The 24,253-nt window shown below is 44.2% G+C and overlaps 1 protein-coding gene across 2 annotated transcripts in view; it reads right to left on the reverse strand.

The window, feature by feature from the left end:
- Positions 1-592: 592 nt before the first annotated feature.
- Positions 593-24,253, reverse strand: part of LOC138785979 (AP-1 complex subunit mu-1) — a 35,382-nt gene continuing 11,721 nt past the window's right edge. The window contains exons 5-12 of one of the 2 annotated variants that reach the window (XM_069962523.1): positions 19,619-19,766; positions 17,957-18,083; positions 15,251-15,405; positions 15,035-15,106; positions 5,001-5,159; positions 4,648-4,773; positions 3,688-3,763; positions 593-1,330 (exon numbers count right to left, since the gene is read on the reverse strand). In XM_069962523.1, the coding sequence (XP_069818624.1) occupies positions 1,308-1,330; positions 3,688-3,763; positions 4,648-4,773; positions 5,001-5,159; positions 15,035-15,106; positions 15,251-15,405; positions 17,957-18,083; positions 19,619-19,766 (886 nt within the window). In that variant the 3' untranslated portion in view covers positions 593-1,307. The remainder of the gene's footprint in view (positions 1,331-3,687; positions 3,764-4,647; positions 4,774-5,000; positions 5,160-15,034; positions 15,107-15,250; positions 15,406-17,956; positions 18,084-19,618; positions 19,767-24,253) is intronic. The other variant, XM_069962524.1, reaches the window with a different exon arrangement.

Below are 24,253 nucleotides of genomic sequence, written 5' to 3' on the forward strand. Positions count from 1 at the left end.
CTGATGCATGTTCTAGGCTCTACTAGAAAGCCGCTTGGATCAGGGAAGTCAGCTGCCAAGTCAGGATGCTAATGGACAGCAGCTGTCTGCACAGATGTGCTAATACAGTAGCCAAGAGAAATCACTAAGAGCATGTACCATCAGGTACAACCTCTTTAATGTGACCCACGGATAGAACGGCACCGTCATGGGGAAGCTGGTGCCGTGGTCTGTTTTTGAACTGCGGCCCAGTTTCCGTGTTCGCCGCCATTCTATCCACGGGTACCAGGCCGGGGCTGAAGCACAGAAGGCGGGCCAGCCCGCCCCCAGTAGCAGGGAATACCCTCCACTCTATGACACGGCTCCATTAGAATCAATGGAGCCGTGTCATAGACGGGCGGGGGTTTCCTCTCACTGGGGGCGGGCCAGCCCACCTCCTATGCTCCAGCCCCGGCCCGGTACCAGTGGATAGAATGGCGCCGAACACGGAAACAGGGGCCGCAGTTCAAAAAACGGACCGTGGCACCGGCACCGTTCTTTCTGTGGTTCATATTGATGGTACATCCACTTTAAGGTTTTGTGTTATGTTTAAATGTAAAAATACAAACGTCAGAAAAGTTCATCTGCATTTTAATGCAACATAACTGCACAAATAAAAATAGCAATAGGGAAAGTCTACAGATTTGAATGTTGTATTCTAGCCAGAATTGATCAAACTATATTAACCCCTTAGTCAATAGGAGAAATGCCTCCAATCAAAGTCAGCTATTTTACCTATTGGCTTATAAAGCATCTAATACCATGACTTAGGAAAAAAAAAATACTGAAATAGATTCTCACAGTCAAGGTATTTGTAAAGCTGTCAGATGGTGTCTATTGGGGCAAGTTTTTTTTGTAACAGAAATCCAACATTATAAACAATGTGAAGCAACAAAACACTTTGTCTTATGAGAGGCCAGGAATCATCTTCAGGTCAAATCACATTTAAGATGATGGCACTTTAATACAGGCACATTGAAAGTAAGCTTAAAAAATTACTTGTGTAACAGATGGGTTTGTGGGTCACCCCAGAAAACACACACACAAAAAAAAAATATGACATGCAGCAACAAAGACAATGCTTTTCCAGGATCTTAGTCAAATCTATGTAGAGTTGCATGGAATACATCTTTATTTTCTGCAAATATGGACAACTGTTCAGCAGCTTGTACACAGGGTCTTATAACCTTCATTAAATTCAGCAGATTTCTTCAGTGTTCCACATAGCACCTATCTAATCGAACCTTCATATAGATTCTACGTGTGCTATATAGTAGACTGACTCTTCTTTATTGTGTTCGGAGCTGATAGTCTATTGGAGAGAAGAAACTAAGTATTAGTACACTGCAATCAGCAAGATCCATCTCAATCCTAAACTACGACACCACCAAGCCAGATTGCCCAGTGAGGTGGGGCTATGGGGCCTATTCCACGGTGTGATAATCATTTATCGATCCGTGGAATAGAGACAACGATCAGCCGATGATCGTGTCATCGGCTGATCGTTTATTTAGGTTAAAAACTTAAATCGGACACCCACCGCGCATTGCTGCGTGCAGTAGCGACGTGTGGCGGGCGACCGACAATCTCACCAGCAGCATACATTTTACCTACACATGTTGCAGGTCTTCTCCTGCGCTCCTTCTTCCTCCCGGTCCAGAGTGCAGCAGCAGCTTGGGTGCGGTCTGCCTGAGCTGACAGACCGCTCAGCCAATCACTGGCCGGGACCACCGCGGCCAGTGATTGGCTGAGCAGTCTGTCAGCTCAGACAGGCCGCACCCAAGCTGCTGCTGTGCACTGGACCGGGAAGAAAAAGGAGTGCAGGAGAAGACCTGCAACATGTGTAGGTAATGTATGCTGTTTAAAAAAGGGCTGCAAGGATATCGGTAACCATGTCCCTGCAGCCCTCGCTAAACGATTATAGGGCTGTGGAATAGGCCCAGTAAACAAGCGCCGATCTAGCAGATCGGCACTCGTTTACATTATTGATCGGGCCCCCATCGGCCCGTGGAATAGGGCCCTATGGGATATATGGCAGACCTGTAACCCTTCGCAAACACAATAATCCTGCTACTTCAGCTCTCATGGCACATTGTCACACAAAGATTGAGCAATAGGTTCCCATACACTGCTTTCCTATGTGCATGCCACTGAATATCTCCTGTGTGGAGTATCAGATCATTCCCCAATACATGTCTCCCTTCAGTGAGGTGTGGATTCATGTATGTTCAGAGCCCCTTGGACCCTTCATCCCTTCTCGATGCAACTAGTAGATACTGCAGGTGACAGATATAGGATTGAAAGAATATTTTAGGATAAACTACATCAAAGTCTTGCTATAAAAGCCTACATACGTGGCGCTTATATCTAAAAGATTAGTATACATAAATCCGAATATAGGAAAATGACTTAATCCCTCCAAAATCATGTTAGGGAAACTGCACTAAAACACATTGCTGATCCCACCCCCCTACATCAACAAAAATGGATAGAGGCCCAAAGTCTATACACAGATCATGTACTTCATGTTGTTGAGCATAAAATATATTTTACTAAACAAGCCTTGGTGCATAGAGTATACAGGACTCCGGCCTTTCTGCATAAGAGACTCTCCCTAGATGTGCCTTATCCCATGCTAACTTTATGAAGGTCTACCACAAGATGGTACCGGTAGCAGTCTCATCGCCTATGCAGACATACTAAACTGCCTCTTCAATTTTTATTGTTATTTACATGCCTCTAAATAGTTAAAATGTCTCTCCCCCCTCTAAAGCTAGAAAACCAAAAACTATCTGAGGAATCTCTCTCTCTCTCTCTCTCTCTGGAAAAGTTGAAATATGCATTCCAGTCTCTGAAGAATGACAGAGCTCCTGATGTAGATGATTCGCCAGCAGAATTCCCTAAGCAGCATAAAAAGAGGTCCTGTTGCCATGTACCAAGACGCCTTGCAACATGGGTCTCTGCCCCAATAATTTCAGGGGGCAGTGGTAGTTGTTATGCCCAAACCAGACAAGGATCAGTTACTTCCAGATTACTACCAGCCAATATCGCTACTCATTACAGATGTTAGATTACTGGCGAGAACTCTGGCAAATAGTCTCACTACTGTCATCAATGACTTCATCCACCAAGAACAGTTGTTGAAGACGTATAGCCACATTTAAAGGGGTAGAGCGGCCCTAAACAATTATTCACTAAATAACACACATTACAAAGTTATACAACTTTGTAATGTATGTTATGTTAGTGAATCGCCCCCTTCCCAGTGTCCCCCCACCCACACCAGACCCGGAAGTGTAGTGTTCTTTACATACCTGCCTCTAGCCGACCCCCATCCGCCATCTTGTGCCATGATGTCATCTTCGGACGGACGGCCGAACCACTCCGACGTCCCTAGTGCCGGCTAGAGGCAGGTATGTATAGAACACTACACTTCCGGGTCTGGTGTGGGTGGGGGGAAACACGGGGAAGGGGGCGATTCACTAATATAACATACATTACAAACTTGAACAATTGTTTAGCGCCGCACTACCCCTTTAGGTTAAATCAGTATCCGAGACTTCTAGATAGTCTTAGGTATTTGTATGTTAACGCTATATATCGCCTCCCAAGTCTAGTTTCAGTAACTGCCATCACTGGGGAATAATCATTGGCCAACACTGCCCATACCTCCGTTTTGGGTGATATAGCGCACCCATGGCAATGCCTGATATCCACTCTTCTCAATTATTTTCAGGTAGCGGACCTATAGAAGAATGTAAAACAGCCATGAGTTTCTTACCGGAACAAAAGATTAGGTTGACATATGTTGAAAAAACACATACATGTCAATACAGAAAATACCTTTGCCCATTTGTCTTTCTATAAACGTTATACCAAGGTTACACTGTTCTATGTATCTTGCCTTCTAAATGTGTTAAAAGCCTAGGTTGATTATGTGGTACAAAGCTAACCAATACAAACTACCTCCTCCCAGCTATAGAATCAGGGAAATTATCCATATTTAGTGCTATGATAACATAGTCATATATAAACCACCACCAACAGTGAAAGCCATAACAAGGAAATAACAGCCATCATAGTCCGGATGCTTGCCATTGCAGTGGTATCGATATTGACCTGGGACCTGAGAAGGATGCTGGCCATGGAAGTTATACGTAATATGTACTGTAAGCTGGAACGGCCGAGTATTCCTATGTTCTCTATGGGGATGGGATGGGTAAGCCTCAGCCAGACTACTCTGGCAGCAGCTTATCTCTCTGAGAACAAAGGGGAGAGACTCAAACACTGTATACGAACAGCCTGGTGACGGAAGTATTAAGTGTATGAGGACCTTCTAAATAACTTATGTGCAAAGCAATTTAGAATTTGTGTTATTTCCTTGCTATGGGTTTTTACTATTGTTGGTAGTTTTTATGTTTCATATTTACAGTAAGTAAAATATACTTCTGTACCAATTGAACTAGTTTTGGTGCATAATAAACATCGGGTATCAATGACTACAAATGTATTGATTTGTGATTATTACGACACAGTGTGCCTTCGGGTATTGTTGGTGGGTTTTAAACGACTTCCAAACATGTTAGAAAGCACTTAAACAATAGTAATTCTGTTTATCCTGTATCATACCTGGATTCCAGAGGTGGTAAAATAGGGAATCTCAAACTTTACACTTATAGGAGGTTTTCCCTCTTTGTCCTCAGCTTCCACACTTGGGAGGCCAAAATGAGCTCTCATTAGATACTCCTTTCCACCCTGGAACAGCACAACATACAAGACGACATCCAAACATTGGTTTTTTTTATAACAGTAATACAGAAGAAACCTGGCAGACATACAAAAGAAGCTGAACGTACCTTTTAAAAAGATAAATAAGTTGCTAGATTACAGTTGCTGACTACAGCTACCATCCTTGTCAAAAATAATGCTCAGTGAAACAGTCATTAACATTTCTAGAAGACAAATCTAGAAATACATCTTACCGGGAAAGACTTTATAGACCATACTATCTCACTATTTTCTGGCACCCATTTCACACTCCCAACTGTGGTTTTGAACTTGGGAGAATCAGCATCATTTGGAACAGGAATGTGAATTTCCACATTGTTGGCAGTGGATCTGCGTTTGAATTGACTTTTGGCCTATAATAAAAAGGAGGAATCCAAATTATGTAAGCTTGTTTCTTGACAAAAACCTTGAAATGATGAATCTGGTGGATCACAGAAATTGTGGCTTTTGTTGCTGTAGAGAATTATTGGTATTGTATATATTTTATATTTATTGAACATTTTTCAAGTTCAAATAAAGCAAGTGCACAGACTTACACATTTAGGCTGGGTTCACACTACATATATTTCAGTCAGTAATGTGGTCCTCATATTGCAACCAAAACCAGGAGTGGATTGAAAACACAGAAAGGATCTATTCACACAATGTTGAAATTGAGTGGATGGCCGCCATATAACAGTAAATAACGGCCATTATGTCAATACAAAATAACAGCAAATATTTGCCATTAAATGGCGGCCATCCACTCAATTTCAACATTGTGTGAACAGATCCTTTCTGTGTTTTTAATCCACTCCTGGTTTTGGTTGCAATAGGAGGACCACAATACTGACTGAAATATACGTAGTGTGAACCCAGCCTAAAGATGTACAATGTTGTACAGTAACATGCATAATAAAGAATCTGTCCACAAGCCTAAATGACACCTAGAACCATTTCTAAATTCAGACTATGCCTTAGAACTGAAAGGAAAAAAAAAAAGATTGGGAGACAAGACAGGCAAGCAACAGATGAGAGAGAAGGGAAAAGGAGGGGGAAGCCTTTTTTTTTTCAGATGCTGTAACCTCTTGAGCTAAAGGAGCCCATCAAGAGGACCTGATGGTAAATGTTTCAAGAAAACTTGGTCACCATGTAAAGCTGAATCAGCATGCAGTGCCATCATCTTAAAGTGTCACTGTCGCTATAACTTTCAAAATGTAAAAACAGTAGATGTGAAGCAATATAAATTAATTTTATTTTTAATATGTACTGTTGATTAAGATTTTAAAAGTTATAACAGTCATCGCAAACCCGGAAAGCAATGGTGGTCAGTGCTGTCCGAGACGGCACCGACTGCCATTACTGTTAAAAGTAATGGCCACGGTGCCACGTCCCGATCGCCGTGATCGGCCGGCCAGGCACAGCGATACATGTCCCCATAAAAGTTAAATACCTGCTCTGATCACCTCAGCTAGGTAGCTGAGGTGTTCGGAGCAGGTATTGGCAATACTCACCTGATCCCGGTGTCCGGAGCGGTGTCTTCCAGGTCCCGCGGCGTCCCCTTCTTCTCGTCGTCTATCTTCGGCTTTTGCGTCCTACTGCCCCCTAGCGGCTGATAAGTGTATATAATACACCTATTAGTAGCTATAGAATTGTAGAGAGCGTTTTTTTCTTCTTTTTTTTTTTAACGCACCCTACCGCCGCTGAGAGCTGATCAGCATCGCACGCAAGTGCGCTGCTAATCAGCAACTCCTCCTGTTTGGTGTAGGGCTTTTTATTCCTTTATCCTACCGCCACTGTCTGCTCATAAGTTACGGACAAAATTGCCACATTTATCAGCAACTCCTTTCTTGGCGTAGGTTTGTTTTTTTTTATGTTAAAAAAAAAAAAAAACTAAAAAACACTACACTACATGAAATAAAGTTTTACACTACACCACTACACATTTACATACCCCATATACCAGGGGTGGGGAACCTCCGGCCCGCGGGAAGCATCCGGCCCGACACCACCGGATGCGGCCTGCGGCTCCCCTGTGACGTGCGACGCTCTGGAGAAGAAGGAGCAGACACTCACCGCATCCTCCTGTGTCTGTGACAGCTGCCAGGAGGATGCTGTGAGTGCCGACTCCTTCCCCAGCAGAGAGGCGCACGTCTTCTGACTCCTGCGGGCCGCGCGCGATGACGTCATTTCATCGCGCGCCGCCTGCAGGAGAAGACCGGCACAGAAGAGAGGAGGGAGAAGAGGACCTGGACAGCGTGGGAGCAAAGGAAAGGTGAGTGGGATGTTTTTTTTTGTTTTTTTTTATTTGGGGCAGGCACTGGGGGTTAACTAGGCCACCAGGGACATGACTGGGGGGGGTTAACTAGGCCACCAGGGACATGACTGAGGGGGTTAACTAGGCCACCAGGGACATGACTGAGGGGGTTAACTAGGCCACCAGGGACATGACTGAGGGGGTTAACTAGGCCACCAGGGACATGACTGAGGGGGTTAACTAGGCCACCAGGGACATGACTGAGGAGGTAAACTAGGCCACCAGGGACATGACTGAGGGGGTTAACTAGGCTACCAGGGACATGACTGGGGGGGGGGTTAATTAGGCTACCAGGGGCATCACTGGGAGTTAACTCTGGCTACTAGGCATCACTTAGGATTCACATCAGGTACAAGGGGCATCACAGAGGGTTAACTACAATAGCAGGGGCACTAGGGGAACAATACATTGCCTTGCCCCAGATGCTGCAAACCCACGCTACTAACTGCCATGCATGGTATAACATTGAGTGTGGCCCTCGAATGATTTTATTAATGCCCGACCGGCCCTCGACATGGAAAAGGTTCCCCACCCCTGCCATATACCAATCCCCATATAAAAATGGCCCCCCAGGGTGTTTTCGGTGGAGGATGCATACGCTATTATTGCCTCCTAAACCAAAACAGCCAGTGAGGATGAATAGGGGGGGATCCTTTTTCCCTCCATTCATCCTCACCATCTAGTCACGTGTCTGGGGGTAGTGTAGCGTACCCCAGACATATCTTTTCTGTCAGTACCGTCCCAATAAGAGATCACAGTATGGCGTAAAATTCTACAAACTCTGTGAGAGTTCCTCAGGGTACACTTACAGATTTAGGGATAGGTGGGGGAGCATTCTGGGGGCTGGATACTCTAAGGGGCCTATTCCATGGGAGCGATAATCGGCTGAAACGGCCCGATTCGGCTGATTATCACCCGGTGGAATAAAGAGAACGATCAGCTGATGATCGTGTCATCGGCTGATCGTTCATTTAGGTTTAAACCTAAAATAATCGTTCGCCACCTGCGCATCGCTACGGTGGAATAGCGGTGCGCGGCGGCAACCGACGATCCAAGCAGTATACATTACCTGTCCGGGCTTCTCCTCCGCTCAGTCTTCCTCCCCAGGTCCCGCGGGCAGCATCAGCTCCGGAGCGTCCTGACTGAGCTGTCAGGCGCTCAGCCTATCACTGGCCGGGACCGCCGCGGCCTGTGATTGGCTGAGCGGTCTGACAGCTCAGTCAGGACGCTCCGGAGTTGATGCTGCGAGCGGGACCTGGGCAGGAAGACGGAGCACAGGAGAAGCCCTGCAGGTAATGTATGCTGCAAGGACATCGGAACCGATGTCCCCGCAGCCCTCGCTTAACTACAATCGGGGCTGTGGAATAGGCCCAGTAAACGAGCGCCAAACTAGCAGATCGGTGCTCGTTTACATCGTTCTCGGCCCGTGGAATAGGGCCCTAAGGGTACGTGAACACTGCGGAATGGTGAAGGATAACCCTTCGTTCATTCCGCAGCTGGCACCCGCCGGCGGACTGATGCGGGCGCACGTGTCTCGGCCCGTGTCATAGACTCCATTCTATGCACGGCCGGATTCCGTCGTCCGTTCATTCTTTGGACAGAAGGCGGAATCCCCCGTGCATAGAATGGAGTCTATGACACGTGCGGAGACACGCACGCGCCCGCATCAATCCGCCTGTGGGATATGGCCCCCTGGTGAAGGGCACATTTGTGCCGTGAAAATGAAAAAAAAATTATTTTTTATTTTTACACCACATGTTCTACATATGTGCCGGTCACCAGTGGGGTCTATATGCTCACTGCACCCCTTGTTAGATTCCTTAAGGGGTGTACTTTTCAGAATGGGGTCACTTGTGGGGGGTTCCTACTGTCCTAGCAGCACAGGAGCTTTGTAATTGCGACATGGCACCATCCTCCAAATGGCGCTCTGTCCCTTTGGTGGCTTGCCCTGTGCCCATATGGCACATTATGTCCACATGTGGGGTATTTTCGTACTCAGGGGGAATTACCCTACACAGTTTGCATTCATTTTCTTTTTTAACCCCTTGTGGAAATAGAAAAAAAAGGCTAGACCAACATTTAGTGTAAAAATGTTTTAATTTTTACACTAAATCATTGATCTTGTCTTGATTTTTTCATTTTCACAAGGGGTTAAAAGTTAAAAAAAAAAAACAATGTGCAGAGCAATTTCCCGAGTACGAAAATACCCACATGTGGACATAAAACGCCATGCGGGTGCAGGGTAAGGAGTGCCATTTGGTTTTTGAGGTTGGATTTGGCTGGAATGGATTTCGAGGGCCTTGTTGCATTTAAAAGGCCTCTTTGTTGCCAAGACAGTTGAAACCCCCCACAAGTGACCCCATTATGGAAACTACACCCCTCAGGGAATGTAACAAGGGGTGTAGTGAGCATATGGACCCCACTGGTGACGGGCACAAATGTGGAACAATGTGGCGTGAAAATGAAATATTACATTTTTTACACTATAATGTTGGTCTAGCCTTGAATTTATAATTTTCAAAAGGGGTTAAAAGAGAAAAAAAAACACACAAAATTTGTAAAGCAATTTCCTCTGAGTCCATAAATACCCCACATGTGGACATAAAGCGCCATGTGGGCGCAGGGCAAGCCTCCAAAGGGAAGGAGCGCCATTTGGATTTTGGAGGCTGGATTTGGCCAGAATGGATGATGAAGGCGATTTCGCATTTACAGAGCCCTTGTTCTGCCAAAACACTGGAAACCCCCACAAGTGACCCCATTCTGGAAACTACACCCCCCAAGGAATCTAACAAGGGGTGCAATGAGGATATGGACCCCTTGATGACGGCCACATTTGTGCCGTGAAAGTGAAAAAATTAAAATTTTCCCTTTCACATCACATTGTTCCACATTTGTGCCAGTCACCATTGGGGTCCATATGCTCACTGCACCCCTTGTTAGATTCCTTGAGGGGTGTAGTTTCCAGAATGGGGTCACTTGTGGGGGTTTCCAGTGTTTTGGCAGCACGAGGGCTCTGTAAATGCGACATGGCCCTTGAAATCCATTCCAGTGAAATTCAGCGTCCAAAAGCCAATTGGCGCTCCTTCCCTTTGGAGGCTCGTCCTGCGCCCGCTTGGCACTTTATGTCCATATGTGGGGTATTTCCGTACTCGGAAGAAACTGCGCTACATGTTTGGTGTTTTTTTTTCTTTTCCTTTTATCCCCTTGTAAAAATGAAAAATTGAAGGCTAGAACAAAGTTTTAGTGTAAAAAATTTAATTTTTCCTTTTTCATGCCACATTGTTCTGAAAATCTGTGAAGCACCTGAGGGGTCCAAATGCTCACCGCACCCCTTGTTACATTCCTTGAGGGGTGTAGTTTTCTAAATGGTGTCCCCTTAGGGGTGTTTTTTATGTTTTGGCACCCCAGAACCTCTGCCAACCTGAAGTGATATAGTCAGAAATTATGTTTTAGGGAAGAAAAAGAGTGCTGCACCTCACACCTATGGCTGATACTAGTACCTCTCGGCTGCATAAAAAACATCAGAATTCTGTATGTGAATTGATCAAGCCACACTGCCCCATGTACCTCGTGCAGGTATCTGATACACATGGGTCCCTACACTAAGTCCACACTGTGCCGGTCAGCGACCACCACCCCCGCAGGCGTGCACAGTCAGGGAAGGGAGGCCATGGAACGGCCCTGCAACCCCCATGCCACAGGACCAGACCCAAAATTGCCAAACCAAAACCCAGCCAGCACCACCGGCGGAGGAAGCTGCCCCCAAACAGCACAAGTCTGGATAAGGTATTGCACTCACCATAGCTATCAAAGATAGAATGGGACAGACAAGGAGGGATTAAAATCATGAGCACTCAGGTGTCTCCTGCTAATTGCGGTCATGTGGGTCTCACCAGGAGGAGTGCAAAACACGGAGAAAAGAGAGAAACAAAATACGGTTCAGGGAAGAAAGAGAATGCTGCACCTCACACCTATGGCTGATACTAGTACCTCTCGGCTGCATAAAAAACATCAGAATTCTGTATGTGAATTGATCAAGCCACACTGCCCCATGTACCGCGTGCAGGTATCTGCTACACATGGGTCCCTAATACCATATCCATGCTTGTGTCGTTTGGGGGCAGTCTTCCCCGCCGGTGGTGCTGGCCGGGTTTTGGTGGGGCTTTTTGGGTCTGGTCCTGTGACATTGGGGTTGCAGGGCCGTTCCATGGCCTCCCTTCCCTGCATGTGCACGCTTTGCGGGGTTGGCGGTCGCTGACCGACACAGTGTGGAGTTAGCGTAAGGACCCGTGTGGACCAGAGGACATGCGCGGTGGTACACGGGGCAATATGGCTTGATCAATTCATATACAGACACTCTGGTGTTGATTTTTAATATAGGCCAAGCGGCATTAGTATCAGCCATAGATGGGATGTGCAGCCGTTCCATTCTCTCCAGTTCGTGTTTGACAGTCAGAAATGACCAAATATAATGGAGTCAGTGAAATGCACTAGGCGCTCCTTTGTATCCGAGGCTTGTGGTTGCGTCAAATAGTATTTCTATAAACTGCAGAAACGGGGCAATAAATATTGGTCTGCATTTCTCTGATAATAGGTTTACAATTATAAAATATATTGGATTACAATAAAATCTTTGCACAGAAAATTAAAATTTTCAAATTTCTTACACACTTAGCTCTTATTTCTGTGACTCTCCTAAAGGGTTAAAACACTTTCTGGATGTGCTTTTGTAGAGTTTGGGGCTTGCGGTTTCTGAAATAGGGTGCTTTGTGGGGCTTTCTAACATACAGTCCCCTCAAATACACTTTAAGCTTGAACAAGTCCCTAAAAAAAAATCTCATTTTGAAAATTTTACTGAAAATTTGGAAAATTGCTGCTAATGTTTTAAGCTTTCTATTGTCTAAAAAAATGAAAGAAAGTTTAATAAATGCTGCCAACATAAAGTAGACATGTTGCTTATGCTATTTAATAAATAATTTATGTGGCATAACCATTAATGAATGAAGTGACACCGGTCATATTCATAAAATTAGCCTTTGTCCTTAAAGGGTTTATCCAGCGCTACAAAAACATGGCCACTTTTCCCCCTACTGTTGTCTCCAGTTCAGGTGTGGTTTGCAATTAAGCTCCATTAAGCTTCAATGGAACAGAGTTTCAAAACCCCACCCAAACTTGAGACAACAGTAGGGGGAAAGTGGCAATGTTTTTTAAAGCTGGATAACACCTTTAAGGCCATTTCAGGCCTTGTCCTTAAGGGGTTAAAGAGGATAGGCTATCAAATTGCTGTTTGTCAGGGCTGGAATCAATGCACCATTGATTGTTTAGAAGTCGTGCACTAGAGGTAAGCTGCAAAAACCACAACTCTCAAACACAGCTGATCCCAGGTTTGTACTCTAAGGTAGACTAATGCTAAGTTTACACGGAGCGATAATTGGCCCGATCGCACGATTAACGATTTCGAAGTAACAATTTTTTTTTTATAACGATCAGTGTTTAGAAGGTACGATATATGGTAAGGAAAAGTCGTTTTGCGATCGCGCACCCACAGCCCGGCCCGCCCGCAGTCCGCATCGCCACCAACGCCGCTCTGATCGCCACCCCTGCCGCTCCGATCGCCACTCCCGCCGTGCATTGATCGGCTGAAGAGGGGAGGCGGGAATTTCAAACGGCTCCCCATCAGCCAATCAGTGCTGAAGAGGAGCCGTTTGAAATTCCCGGCTCATCTCTTCAGCCAATCAAGCAGGTAACGTATGCTCTTGGCCGCGGCGGTGGGGGCGATCGGAGCGGCGGCGCGATCGGAGCGGCAGCGGGTGGGGATCGGAGTGTCGGCGGCGGGGGTGGCGATCGGAGCGGCGGCGGGGGTGGCGATCGAGCCGGCGCAGGGGGCTGCGGATGAGGGGGGGGGGGGGGGAGGCTGCGAGCGGGGGGCTGGGCGGCCGGACTATTGCGCGACGACTGTTTACACGGAACGATCTGCGAATTTTTTGCGAACTACGAACAACGATTTATGAACATGTTAAAAGATCAAAATGAACGATTTTTCGATTGTTCGCCGCGTTTACACGTACGATTATCGCTCAAATTCGATCGTTATCGCAAAAATTTGCCCGATAATCGCTCCGTGTAAACTTAGCATTAGGGTGTGTTTACACAGACAGATTTATAAGCCAAAGCCAGGAACAGACTTAACAGAACAGGTCATAAGAAACACTAAGATTTCTCCTCTTTTTAAATCCATTCCTGGCTTTAGCTTCAAAAATCTGTAAAATAAATCTGTCCATGTAAACACACCATTAGGGTGATGCGCAGCAGATCAGCAGCAGATTTCATGGTCCAGATTTGATACTGTGTTTAGTTATTTACATCAAATCTGCTGCGTATCGGCAGCAGAAAATTCACTGCGATACGGTGTGTGTGAAGCTACTCTTAGGGATGATTGTTGCCATAGCAACCCATAGACACCCTGTAATCGTGTTGCAGAGATGGGTGGAGCCATCAAATAGCTGACAGGGGGCCCCACAGGGAGCTGCTGTCAGTAAGTGCAGCGACTACACTTACTAATACTGTACATTCAACAATTTTTATATAAAAGTGGCCAACCCACTTTAAAACAAAAAAAAAAAAATTTTATTATTGTAATTTTATTTCTTACCACACAGTGAATAGTTTCATACCCCAAAACTTATTTTAATAAAACCAAATGTTTATTTACTTGTTCTTTACAGATTATATACACTTAAAAAATGAAGGGGACACTTAAAAGGGGTACTTCAGCAAAGTGTTCTTTCTTTCAAATCAGAAAGTTTCAGAAAGTTATATTGATTGGTAAATTACTTCAATTTAAAAATCGCCATTCTTCCAGTACTTATTGGCTGCTCTTGGCCTGCAGGAAGTGGTGTTTTCTTTTCAGTCTGGCACAGTGCTCTCTGTAGACATCTCTATCCGAGACAGGGATTGTACAGAGCAGCAGCAAATTCCCAGAGAAAACCGCTCATTATGTGGACAGTTCCTGTCTCGGACAGAGATGTCAGCAGAGAGCACTCTGTCACTGGAAAGAATACAATACTTTCTGCAGGGCATACAGCAGCTGATAAGTAGGAGAAAAATAGGGTTTTTTTTAATAGATGTAAAAAACTAATCTATATAACTCTGTGAAAACAGTTGATTTAAACACAATGTAAACTCCAACTCTATCACACTTCTGTGAAATCAACCTGTCCAGTTATGAAGCAACAATGATTGTGAATCAGTTTCTCCTGCTGTTGTGCAAATGGAACAAACAACTCTTATAGAAAGGAGTGGTTCTTTTTTTTCCTGTTTTAATCCCTTTTGATCCATTTTGCATTGCTTTTGCCCCTAGAGAAAGTACGAGGCATTGTTTAAAACTTACAGAAGGCCCCATGAGGATGGTAGTAGGCCCTGATGTCCACAAGTCATGCAGGGCGATTAACATTAGCCAGAGAACACCAAGATGGGCAGATTCAACATTGGCGCCCTGTGCTCTGCACAGATGAGAGCAAGTTCATTTTAAGCATCTGACAGTCTGGAGAAAACATGGAAGTTCTGCATCATTGCAACATCCAGCATTACCGATTGGGCAGTGGGTCAGTAAAAGAGTGGAGGGCATTTCTTTGGAGGGCCACATAGCCCTCCATATGCTAGTCAGAGGTACCCTTGCTGCCATTTAGGGTGTCCTCATTTTACCAACCAGCAAGAGATATTAATACGATGCAGCCATTGTTTTACCACCAAGAGCAGTTAGTCACACCATAGCCTAGGGGTTTTGTGGTAGGGGTAAGTGAGAGGGCCTTCCCTTTGTCAGAGTAGGAGGAGCCCTGGAGCTCAAGGGTTGTGATTAGTTATAATATGTAAAAGCATCCTACATCCGTGTCCTTTAACCAAATAATATATTCTTAGGATAAATGTACTAACCTTAATCATGTATTCAATTCGACTGTGGGAATGTTTTTCTATTACAGATTCAATCCAGATGAGAGGCTTAACCTGAAAAAGTTGAAATCAGGAAAAAAATTGTTGGATGACAAAGTGTCATAGTGTCTAGTGTATAGATGCAAGTGTACATTAATAACAAACACAGAAATTTACTATAAATGATTTCTTGGATATCTATTCCATGGTAAAACATACAAAGACACTTGCATGAGTGTTCAGTCGATAAGACATGAGCTCAAACTCCCCATCTGGAGGAATGAAAGATATAGTCCTGTCATTTTCAAATCTGGATAGGCGCACACACTGGTGGAACTTGACATCTTCCAGCTCTACAGATTTGCTCTTTCCCCCTATAAGAGGACATAAATAATATAAGTCCTAAAGGTCTTACAGGTGCAGAGAAATACATGGATGATGGCTGTTTCATGTGAAGTACTGCTGCCTCTGACACTTCAGTTTTTCATGCAGTTTCTCTATGATCAGCTCTGAAGCAACTCTATTATTTCTTAATAAATGCTGATCCAAGCTACCTACTAATATGTTTATGCACAGCGACCAGTGCGATAGGTAGGGGGCTCACTTTGCTGATAGCTAATCTTCCCATCTTCTTAACATTAAAGGGGTTGGCCACTTTATAGTAAAATTGCTCAGTGTACAGTATAAGTAGGTGTACTCACTGTATATACAGACAGCAGCTCCCTGTGTATCTCATAGAGCTAATATCAGACTCTCCTCCTCCAGGCTGGGCTGCCCTGCTTTGTGGTGTTTTGGTCCATAAGATTGCTTACATGGAGGAGCATGTGACCAGGCCCCGCCCCCCAGTGTCCACTGTTTTCCAGACAACCTTAGAGCTTTATCTAAGTTTAGCAGCCCCAGTTAATCAAATACTGAACGTTCGAGTTCGGATCGACTCGAACCCGGTTCGCTCATCTCTACTAATTACCTGTAGGATTCAATATTCTTCATCACTAGAGGTTTTATGTATAATGCAAATAATAAAGGCTAGAGGAGTAAACCTTGTCTTGTACCTCCTAGTTACCTTAAACTGACATGAAAGGGCCCCATTCACTACAACCCTTGCCTTAGGAGAAGTATACAGAACTTGTATTGACCTTCGTTTATTCTCGCCAATCCCAAATTTATGTAGGGTTTTCTAAAGGTTGCTCCATTTGACCCGATCAAAGTTTTTTTGCCACTGATAAAAGAATCACGTGCTGACGTTCTGTCCCAATTTGATTATTTGCGATCGCGGGGGGGAGATCCGTGCCACTAGACACCAGGAATGTTGTGCATAAAGTACTTCAATGCAGCTGTCAGGTTTGACAGCTGCATTGAAGTGCTTAATTAGCCGGCGCGGCAACGGGACCCGCGCCGGCTAATAGAGGCACTGCCCGGCTGCAGATTGCAGCGGGGATCGGTGCCGTTCAGAGCGGGGTCCCGCCGGGACCCCGCTCTGAACACCCCCGCGGCACCATGACGTACCAGGTACGTCATGGGTCGCTAAGGGGTTAAATGGCACTGCTAAAATAAAAAGCTGAGCTGTGATTGGCTGCCAGTTAGCATATCCATTCAGTTCTTGTGTCACACAAATAGTTAAATGGTAAATGATCTCTCCCTTCCTATGAAGTTCTGAGCAATTGTCCCTTGTGTAAATACCAGTCTCCCTACTGCTGCATGTTCACAGGGTTGCTGTGTAGTGTCCCCCTCCCTTTAGCTTCTCAGAAGCCACTTCTTCATGTTCATTGTCTCAAAGGAAACACACCAGTTTCATTCCATGCAGAACAGTTTATTACATTAGAAGAGTGTATGCAAATAATCAAATTGGGACAGAACGTCAGCACGTGATTCTTTTATCAGTGGCAAAAAAACTTTGATCGGGTCAAATGGAGCAACCTTTAGAAAACCCTACATAAATCGAACGATCAGTATTTGATTAGCTGGGGCTGCTAAACTTAGATAAAGCTCTAAGGTTGTCTGGAAAACATGTATACAGCCAATGACTATATCTATGTTTTCCACATAGCCTTAGGGCTTTATCCAAGTTCAGCAGCCACATCTAATCAAATACTGAAAGTTCGGGTTTGGGTCGACTCGAGCATGCTCTAGGTTCACTCATCTCTAGTAATTAGGTATGAGAACTTTTGTCCTTTAAGAAAATGTGGATGCCTAGGGCCCTATTACACACACATATCCGACAGATGTCTACTGCACCGCTCACAGGTAGTGGGTGGCATCTTGAAAAAAGAACTGTGCCACCAGGATCCCCACAAGGGCGCCAAGCAGGTACTGCAAAAAAACATTTTCAGTCCTGGTGATGGTACATTCGCTTTAAATTGATATCCTGATACCCATTTCTGTTCAGACTGGGGAGTTTTATACACAATCTCCTGTAATTGGCACATGGACTAGATTAATGAAACTGTTTAGGTTAAAGAAGAGGGGTGAAAAGCAGAAGAACTGATGGTAAGAAGCTTACATTCATCCTCAGCGTCCTGTACTGTATTTTGATAAATTGTTAACTTTGTGGTCATTTTATATATATATATATATATATATATATATATATATATATATATATATATATATATATATATATATGAAATACTAGAATATTTAAAAAAAAAATTACTATGGTGCCCAGTGCTGCTCCATCATTTTCCACAAATCAGACCCCGCTATTGGAGGTACACTAAGTATAGTACATCATATAGGGTGTTCAGAAACTGCCACTTTACTTTCTATTCTCTCCTCAAAGTAACAATTAAAATGGTTTTAAACAAATAAGTCTAATGCAAAACCTTGAGGTGAACTGCTGCTTCTGAATATATACAAAGTTTAAAACACTGGGTGCATGATCTATAAAATGTCAATGCTGTAAAAACAAACAAATCACTTTCTTACGTCCTGTATTTTCAAAGAGAACTTTGTCATTCAACCCAAGACGCAGTTCAGGCATTCCAGACAGAAAGACTCTCATCTTAATGGATCCAACTATTTCACTTCGTAGGACATTTCCATTGGCACTTACCTAAGATAAAAAGAACATTTCAGATTTATTTTGAATTTTTTCTTATAAGAGTACTTTTCTGTTCATTTAATTAAATCACAGTAATTACACTGAGATTACAAATGCGGATATTTAAACCCAGTGGAAACATCACTTTTGTCAAAAGGGGTGAAAATGAAGCACTTCCTTGTTCTGTGGATTCAGATGTATTCCAGGATCCCTCCTGGCCAGTCAGAAGCTTTAACAGGAATATAACAGCAGGTTAGACAATGCTAACCTACTGACAGATACCAATAAGGCAGGGGACAAAGTCAACCACATGTTTATTATGTCAGCCGGCTGTGGCATAATTGAGTAACTTTATTTAACATGTGCATGGGGGGGGGGGGGGGGTTTGGTGCACGGTGGGCAGTCCTTTAGCCCTCAAGTGCAAAAATCTACCTGCTGGCTCCTGCTAAATACCTACTAAGGAATATTCAGCCAGTGTTCTGAAGGAGACAGCTGTAGGGAAAGAGGAACAGGAAAAGGAACCCCTTATCTGAGAACGCTGCAGTGCACCAACATAGTAAAGGTACATGCGGCCTCACAGCCCCCTGCCATATTAGAATCTATCAGCGGGTTAGGATTGTCTAGCCTGCTGCTAATTTCCCTTGTATTCCCTTGTAAATTGTGTTCTATGCACTGCATTACTCCTTAGGAAGAGTTAGGGCCATATTACATGCAATTATTGGCTGAATAGGCAGATATTGCTAAGGGTAATGCTGCGTTTACACGGAACGATTATCGTGCAAATTTGTACGATAACAATCGAATTTGAACGATAATTGTACGTGTAAACACAGCGAACGATCAAGTAGTGACGATCGAGAAATCGTTCATTTTGATCTTTGAACATGTTCTCAAATAGTCGTTGGTCGTTCACAAAAAATTCGCAGATCGTTCCGTGTAAACAGTTGCTCACCGATTTAACCTATGTGCGAGATAGGCTTAAGCGATCGCAAAACGATTTTTCTAGATGATTTTTGTTCCGTCTAAACGCTGATCTTTATAAAAAAAAAAAAACGTTACTTCAAAATCGTTAATCATATGATCGGGCAAATTATCGCTCTGTGTAAACGCAGCATAAAAGGCCCAGCGATCAGCACTTGACTAACCAAACACTCCAGCATAGCATTAATCTGTGCACCCCCTAGAATTACTAATTGATTTGTTGTTTCCCTATTTATGTTCCAATACTCGCAACCGGGTGGGACTTAAGGGGCTACCTATCAGGGTGGTGTGGTGTTCTCCCCATCATGGAGGCACCCTGTGGCAACAGGCTAGGGATATTTGGCTATTCCTGTGTTTTGAGGCTTGCAACTGAGGCTCCACGGACTTGTTTTGCATATTTACTACCCGATTTATATAGTCTGTATTAGGAACATGCAGAAAATTCTGCACATTAACAGCCAGCTTGGGGAACTTTACTTCTGTTTACAAGCATCAGGCATTTCTAATGTTAACGCTCTTTAACCACTATTTTAATGACCAAGGCATCATTATATAATATCACTTACAAGTAGGTTGACAGACTCAATCACATCCAGAAATACTTCATTCTTTCTATATTTAATTCCCTCTGATCTCCAGGACACAGCATTGGTGACTGTGGCAGGAGGACGAGGAGCTCCAGTTTCTAGCTTGTGTCCTTCTTGAGTAATATACCTATACAAGTACATGACAAAAGAGATTCAAGTACAGTGCAGATATTTCTAACAACATCTTTGTCAGATCATTTTCTTACACACCCCAAAAATAGCTGCACCCTCAAAATGTATCACCATTTAGGGTGTCAAGACCCTAAATCAATATATATATATATATATTCTACAAATTGATCAACACAAGTAGAGAAAATTCATTTTTATTGCACAAATGTAATACATTTATATAAAATCACATACATCACTGGTTACTATACAGACAAAAACAACCAGGGGATTACACAGGCTACTGGTCTCCTGGTGGTTGTTTCTTTTTCTGCATAGTAACCAGTGATGTGATTTTATATAAATGTATTACATTTGTTAAATGAAGATGAAATGTTTCTCTACTTGATTGTGGTGTTTATCAATTTGTAGTATATATACAGATCAATTTTGTGTTAAAGGAGAACTCCAGCCAAAACGTATTTTTTAATATGTTATTACATAAGGAAAGTTAGACAAATTCCTAATGTACACCGATTATGGAAAATGCAGATATAGTGCTATTTTCCTCAATTTAGTAGATCAGGCAGTCTTCAATTTCGCTAAAAAACCAAGAGGTCACAAATCAAGTGTAATTCATATGAAGTGTCCAGTAGTGGGCGCACTATATGGAAAAATTACATTGTAAAACTAACTGAGGCATTTAGTCTGCTTTTACTCACAAAATACACCTATAGTGGCCAGGATGGGGTAGTTTTGGGGTCTTTAGGAGGGCAGGTGTTTCAGTGGGGGCTGCCGCACCACAAGCGCCAGCAGCCCCGTCCCGTGTGCACAGGATAGGGCTGCTGGCACTTGGGATGCGTTTGGGGTGGCCCAGGGGGGAGTTAGGGGTTACACTACAGAGCGGGGGGGGGGGGGGGGGAGGTTGGGGCGGGGCACTATAGGTGTATTTTGTGAATAAAAGAAGAGTAAATGCCTTAGTTTTAAAATGTAATTTCTCCATATAGTGCGCCCCCTGCTGGACACTTCACATGAATTACACCTGATTCGTGACGTCACGGTTTTTTTTAGCGGCTTTGAAGACTGCCAGATCTACTAAATTGAGGAAATTAGCACTATACGTGCATTTCCCATAATAAGTGTCTATTAGGAATTTGTCTAACTTTTCAAAACCAAAATAAAAAAAAAACGTTTTGGACGGAGTTGTCCTTTAAGGATAACATAGATTGCTCTCTCAAAGACCCAAGTGCAAACTGTATATCTGTACAAAGTATATGCACCATAGTATCTTAAAAGGAACTGCCCATCTTTCTTTTTTATCTCAATTCAGTGCTACCTCCCACTCTTCGTGTGTGTTTGCCAATCATATATATTTGCTAAAGAGCTTAAATTTGCATGTTCTGCTACTTACACTGTGAGGTATAAATAGGAAACCCCATTTAACAGTGAATGGACAATTAACTGATTAAAGGGCTGTTAAGAGGGTATGGAGTGGGCTTGGGGCTCAAACTTGCTTTACTCACAGTAACACTGCTGCTAAAAGCCGACACGTAGTGATTGCCTGTCCCAAGCATTAAACCATTTAGATGCAGCTATAAAAATCTGACAGCTGCATTTAAATGGCCCTTACGAATCTTATTGGTGGTCCAATGTGACAGATTGCGTCTCTTCAACAAGATCATGGGGAGTGGATACATTGTAAGAACAGCCTGAGGCCTCTGATAGGCCCTCCTATGGCTACCTGACTTGGGCTCCAGCAGGCTGAAGCAAAAGAACTGAGAGTTAACCCTAAAAGGACATAATGATTTTAAATTTTTTGCATTTTCGTTTTCTTTCCACCAAAAAAAAAAAAAAATCATGATTTTAGCTCTTTAATGTACACAGGGAGCCCCTGTCAGTAAGTGCAGTGAGTACACTTACTAATAATGCACACTAAACAATTTTACTATAATGTCAACCCCTTTAAATCTACATTATCCTTTCCTTCCCTATACCTCTATACCTTATCCATCTTCCTCTCTTTCCTATGTTTAGATAAGGTATCTTTATTGTAGCTTTATTTGGGGGGGGGGGGGGGGACACTAGGATGCAACACTAAATAGATAAAGTGACCCACCTGGCCTGGCAGACTATAAGCCTCCTACAGACACCGGGCTAACTCTGTTTAGTCATACAAAGCAACAGTCAAGTCTGCAAACAAGGAACCAGAAAACCGCCATTCTAGTCCTGGGAGTGAAAACCCAACAGAACAGAACAAACCCTGGGAACAGATAACCCCAGAATAGGGTGAGAGCCGAGTCCCAAAATAAAGTCACAATAAAGGGATTTTTACGGTGAGTACAAAAAAATAAATAAATAAATAAAAAAAATTATATATATTTTTTTTCTTTTTTTTTAATTTTTTTCTTCCCCCCCTCTTGTGCCTGTCATTGGGGGACACAGCACATGTATGACGTACAAAAGCAGGGTGGGGGGAAAATAAACCATCCCCATGCAGCCTGCCTAGCGCATGGTGACCTGCAGAACCTTATGGCCCAGAATAGCATTGGAGGCAGTCAAGACATGGATCTGGTAGAATTTGAAAAACAAAGTGTGTACTGAAGACCAGGTAGCAGCCTTGCTGAACAAGGATACTGAAGCCTGATGGTGAACTGCCCAAGAGGCCCCCACTGCCCGGACAGAATGAGCAGTTACCCAAAAGGGATTAACCCTGCCAAAGTAGGCCCAGAGATGGCGGCCCTAATCAAACACGCAATGGTGGTTTTGGAGGTGGCAAGCCCCTTGCGTGGACCCTCCAGAGCAACAAACAAAAAGCGGCGAAAAGAAGCCATGATGAACAAGGATATCCGGATGGCCTGGACAAGGTCCAAACAACGCAGGGAACGTTCCCTAGGATGGGAAAGAAGTGGACTAGGAGAAGGGAGGACAATGACCTCATTAATGTAATGATCTAGGCCAGATTGCAGAAAGAAAAGAACATGGGGGTGGAGCACACCATGGGGTGGAAATTTAGCTGCTCACACCAAGAAAGGAAGGCCTTTCTACACCTGAATGTACTAGAAACAAAAAGCAAACAGAAGGGAACTTCCTGGTGCAATAATGCCAAAATCATATAGGTGACATGTGAAATTACCCAGAAGGGTTAATAGAACACTCACCTACTAGGGTTGTGCAAGTAGGCACAACGCTAGTGATCGCATTCACCGTATCACTGCAGCACGCTGGAGGGACATCAACAAATTGTTGAATAATAGCAGCCAAAGGATAAGTCTCTGCCGGAACCAGATACGAGAAGGAATGTCCCCTCACCAATGGGCGCAGGTGATCATCAGGGAAAAAAAGACGCATTGGAACCACATATGGTGAAGTTAGCGGGCTTATTGGAGCAATTGTAGGCTTAACAGTCCATAGAGTGCAAAGAATAAATTTATTGTGGCAACGTGTTTCTGCCCTCAAGTATAGGAGGGCCTTTCTCAAGCTCAAGGAACTGAACAGGTTGGAGTAGAACCCCTGAAACCATTCGAAAGGGGAACTGGAACCACAACCCCTTGAGCGAGGAGATTCTGAATTGCTCAAAAAGCTCTGAAAGCCTTGTGGAAGATTTGATGGGAAGAATCGATGTGGCGGAATGGACACAAACTCTACCTTCTACCCTGAGGACACCATCTCTTGAACCCGCACTTTGTCAACATAGTCAAGCCCCATCTCCTTTAAGGACAGTAGATGAAGCCCCACTTGACAGATAGACCCAAGTGTGGGGGGGGGGGGGAATCAGGAAGGTGACTTAGGGGTAGAGCTCTTGGAAGGGTGGCAGTGGGGCTTCCAGGAGTGCTTCCTGAAAGAGGGAGCAGGAGGAGTATCCTTAGCAGGACGCTAATGTGCTGCGGCTTCAAAGGATCAAAACCTGCTAGAACGCCTAGAAGGTTGTGGGCATCTGGACCAATACTGAGGTAGAAAGGAACTCTTCCCACCGGTGGCCTCTGAATTGATCTTGTCCAGCCGCTCGCCAAAAAGCCTGCTGCCTGCGAGGGGAAGACGAGCCTTTTTGGTCCACCGATGGAGGTACTGTCCATGCAGAGACCAACTGAACGAAAAAGGAAAACAAGGCCTTGGCACGTTTATTGGAAGCTACACGCTGGTTGAGATGCTCTCACTCTTTGGCCAGGAGATCCTCAAAGTTCTTATGACTAGGGAAAACCAAAGGAGACTTTGCTTCTGGATGTAGAGGGGGAGTTGTCCTAAATGTGTAAGGTGTCCCACACTGCACAAATCAAGGCTTGCATCGCAGAGGCCATCTGATCCTCTCTGTTATATTTTGAGGCACAGTCAGAGGGATCCCCGGGGAGGCGGAGAGAGGCCGCTGGGACACGGAACCACCTGCAGTGGATTTGTTTGGAGAAGGGTCAGAGGAACACCGAGATGTGACCGTGAGGAAGATAGCCTGGGTCTATTAGAAGTCCGCCCTCTGGAGGAGGAAGTCAGTAGATGCGATAAGAGGGATCC

The sequence above is a fragment of the Dendropsophus ebraccatus genome, chromosome 3, assembly GCF_027789765.1.
Source record: "Dendropsophus ebraccatus isolate aDenEbr1 chromosome 3, aDenEbr1.pat, whole genome shotgun sequence".
In the NCBI taxonomy this organism is placed as follows: Eukaryota; Metazoa; Chordata; class Amphibia; order Anura; family Hylidae; genus Dendropsophus; species Dendropsophus ebraccatus.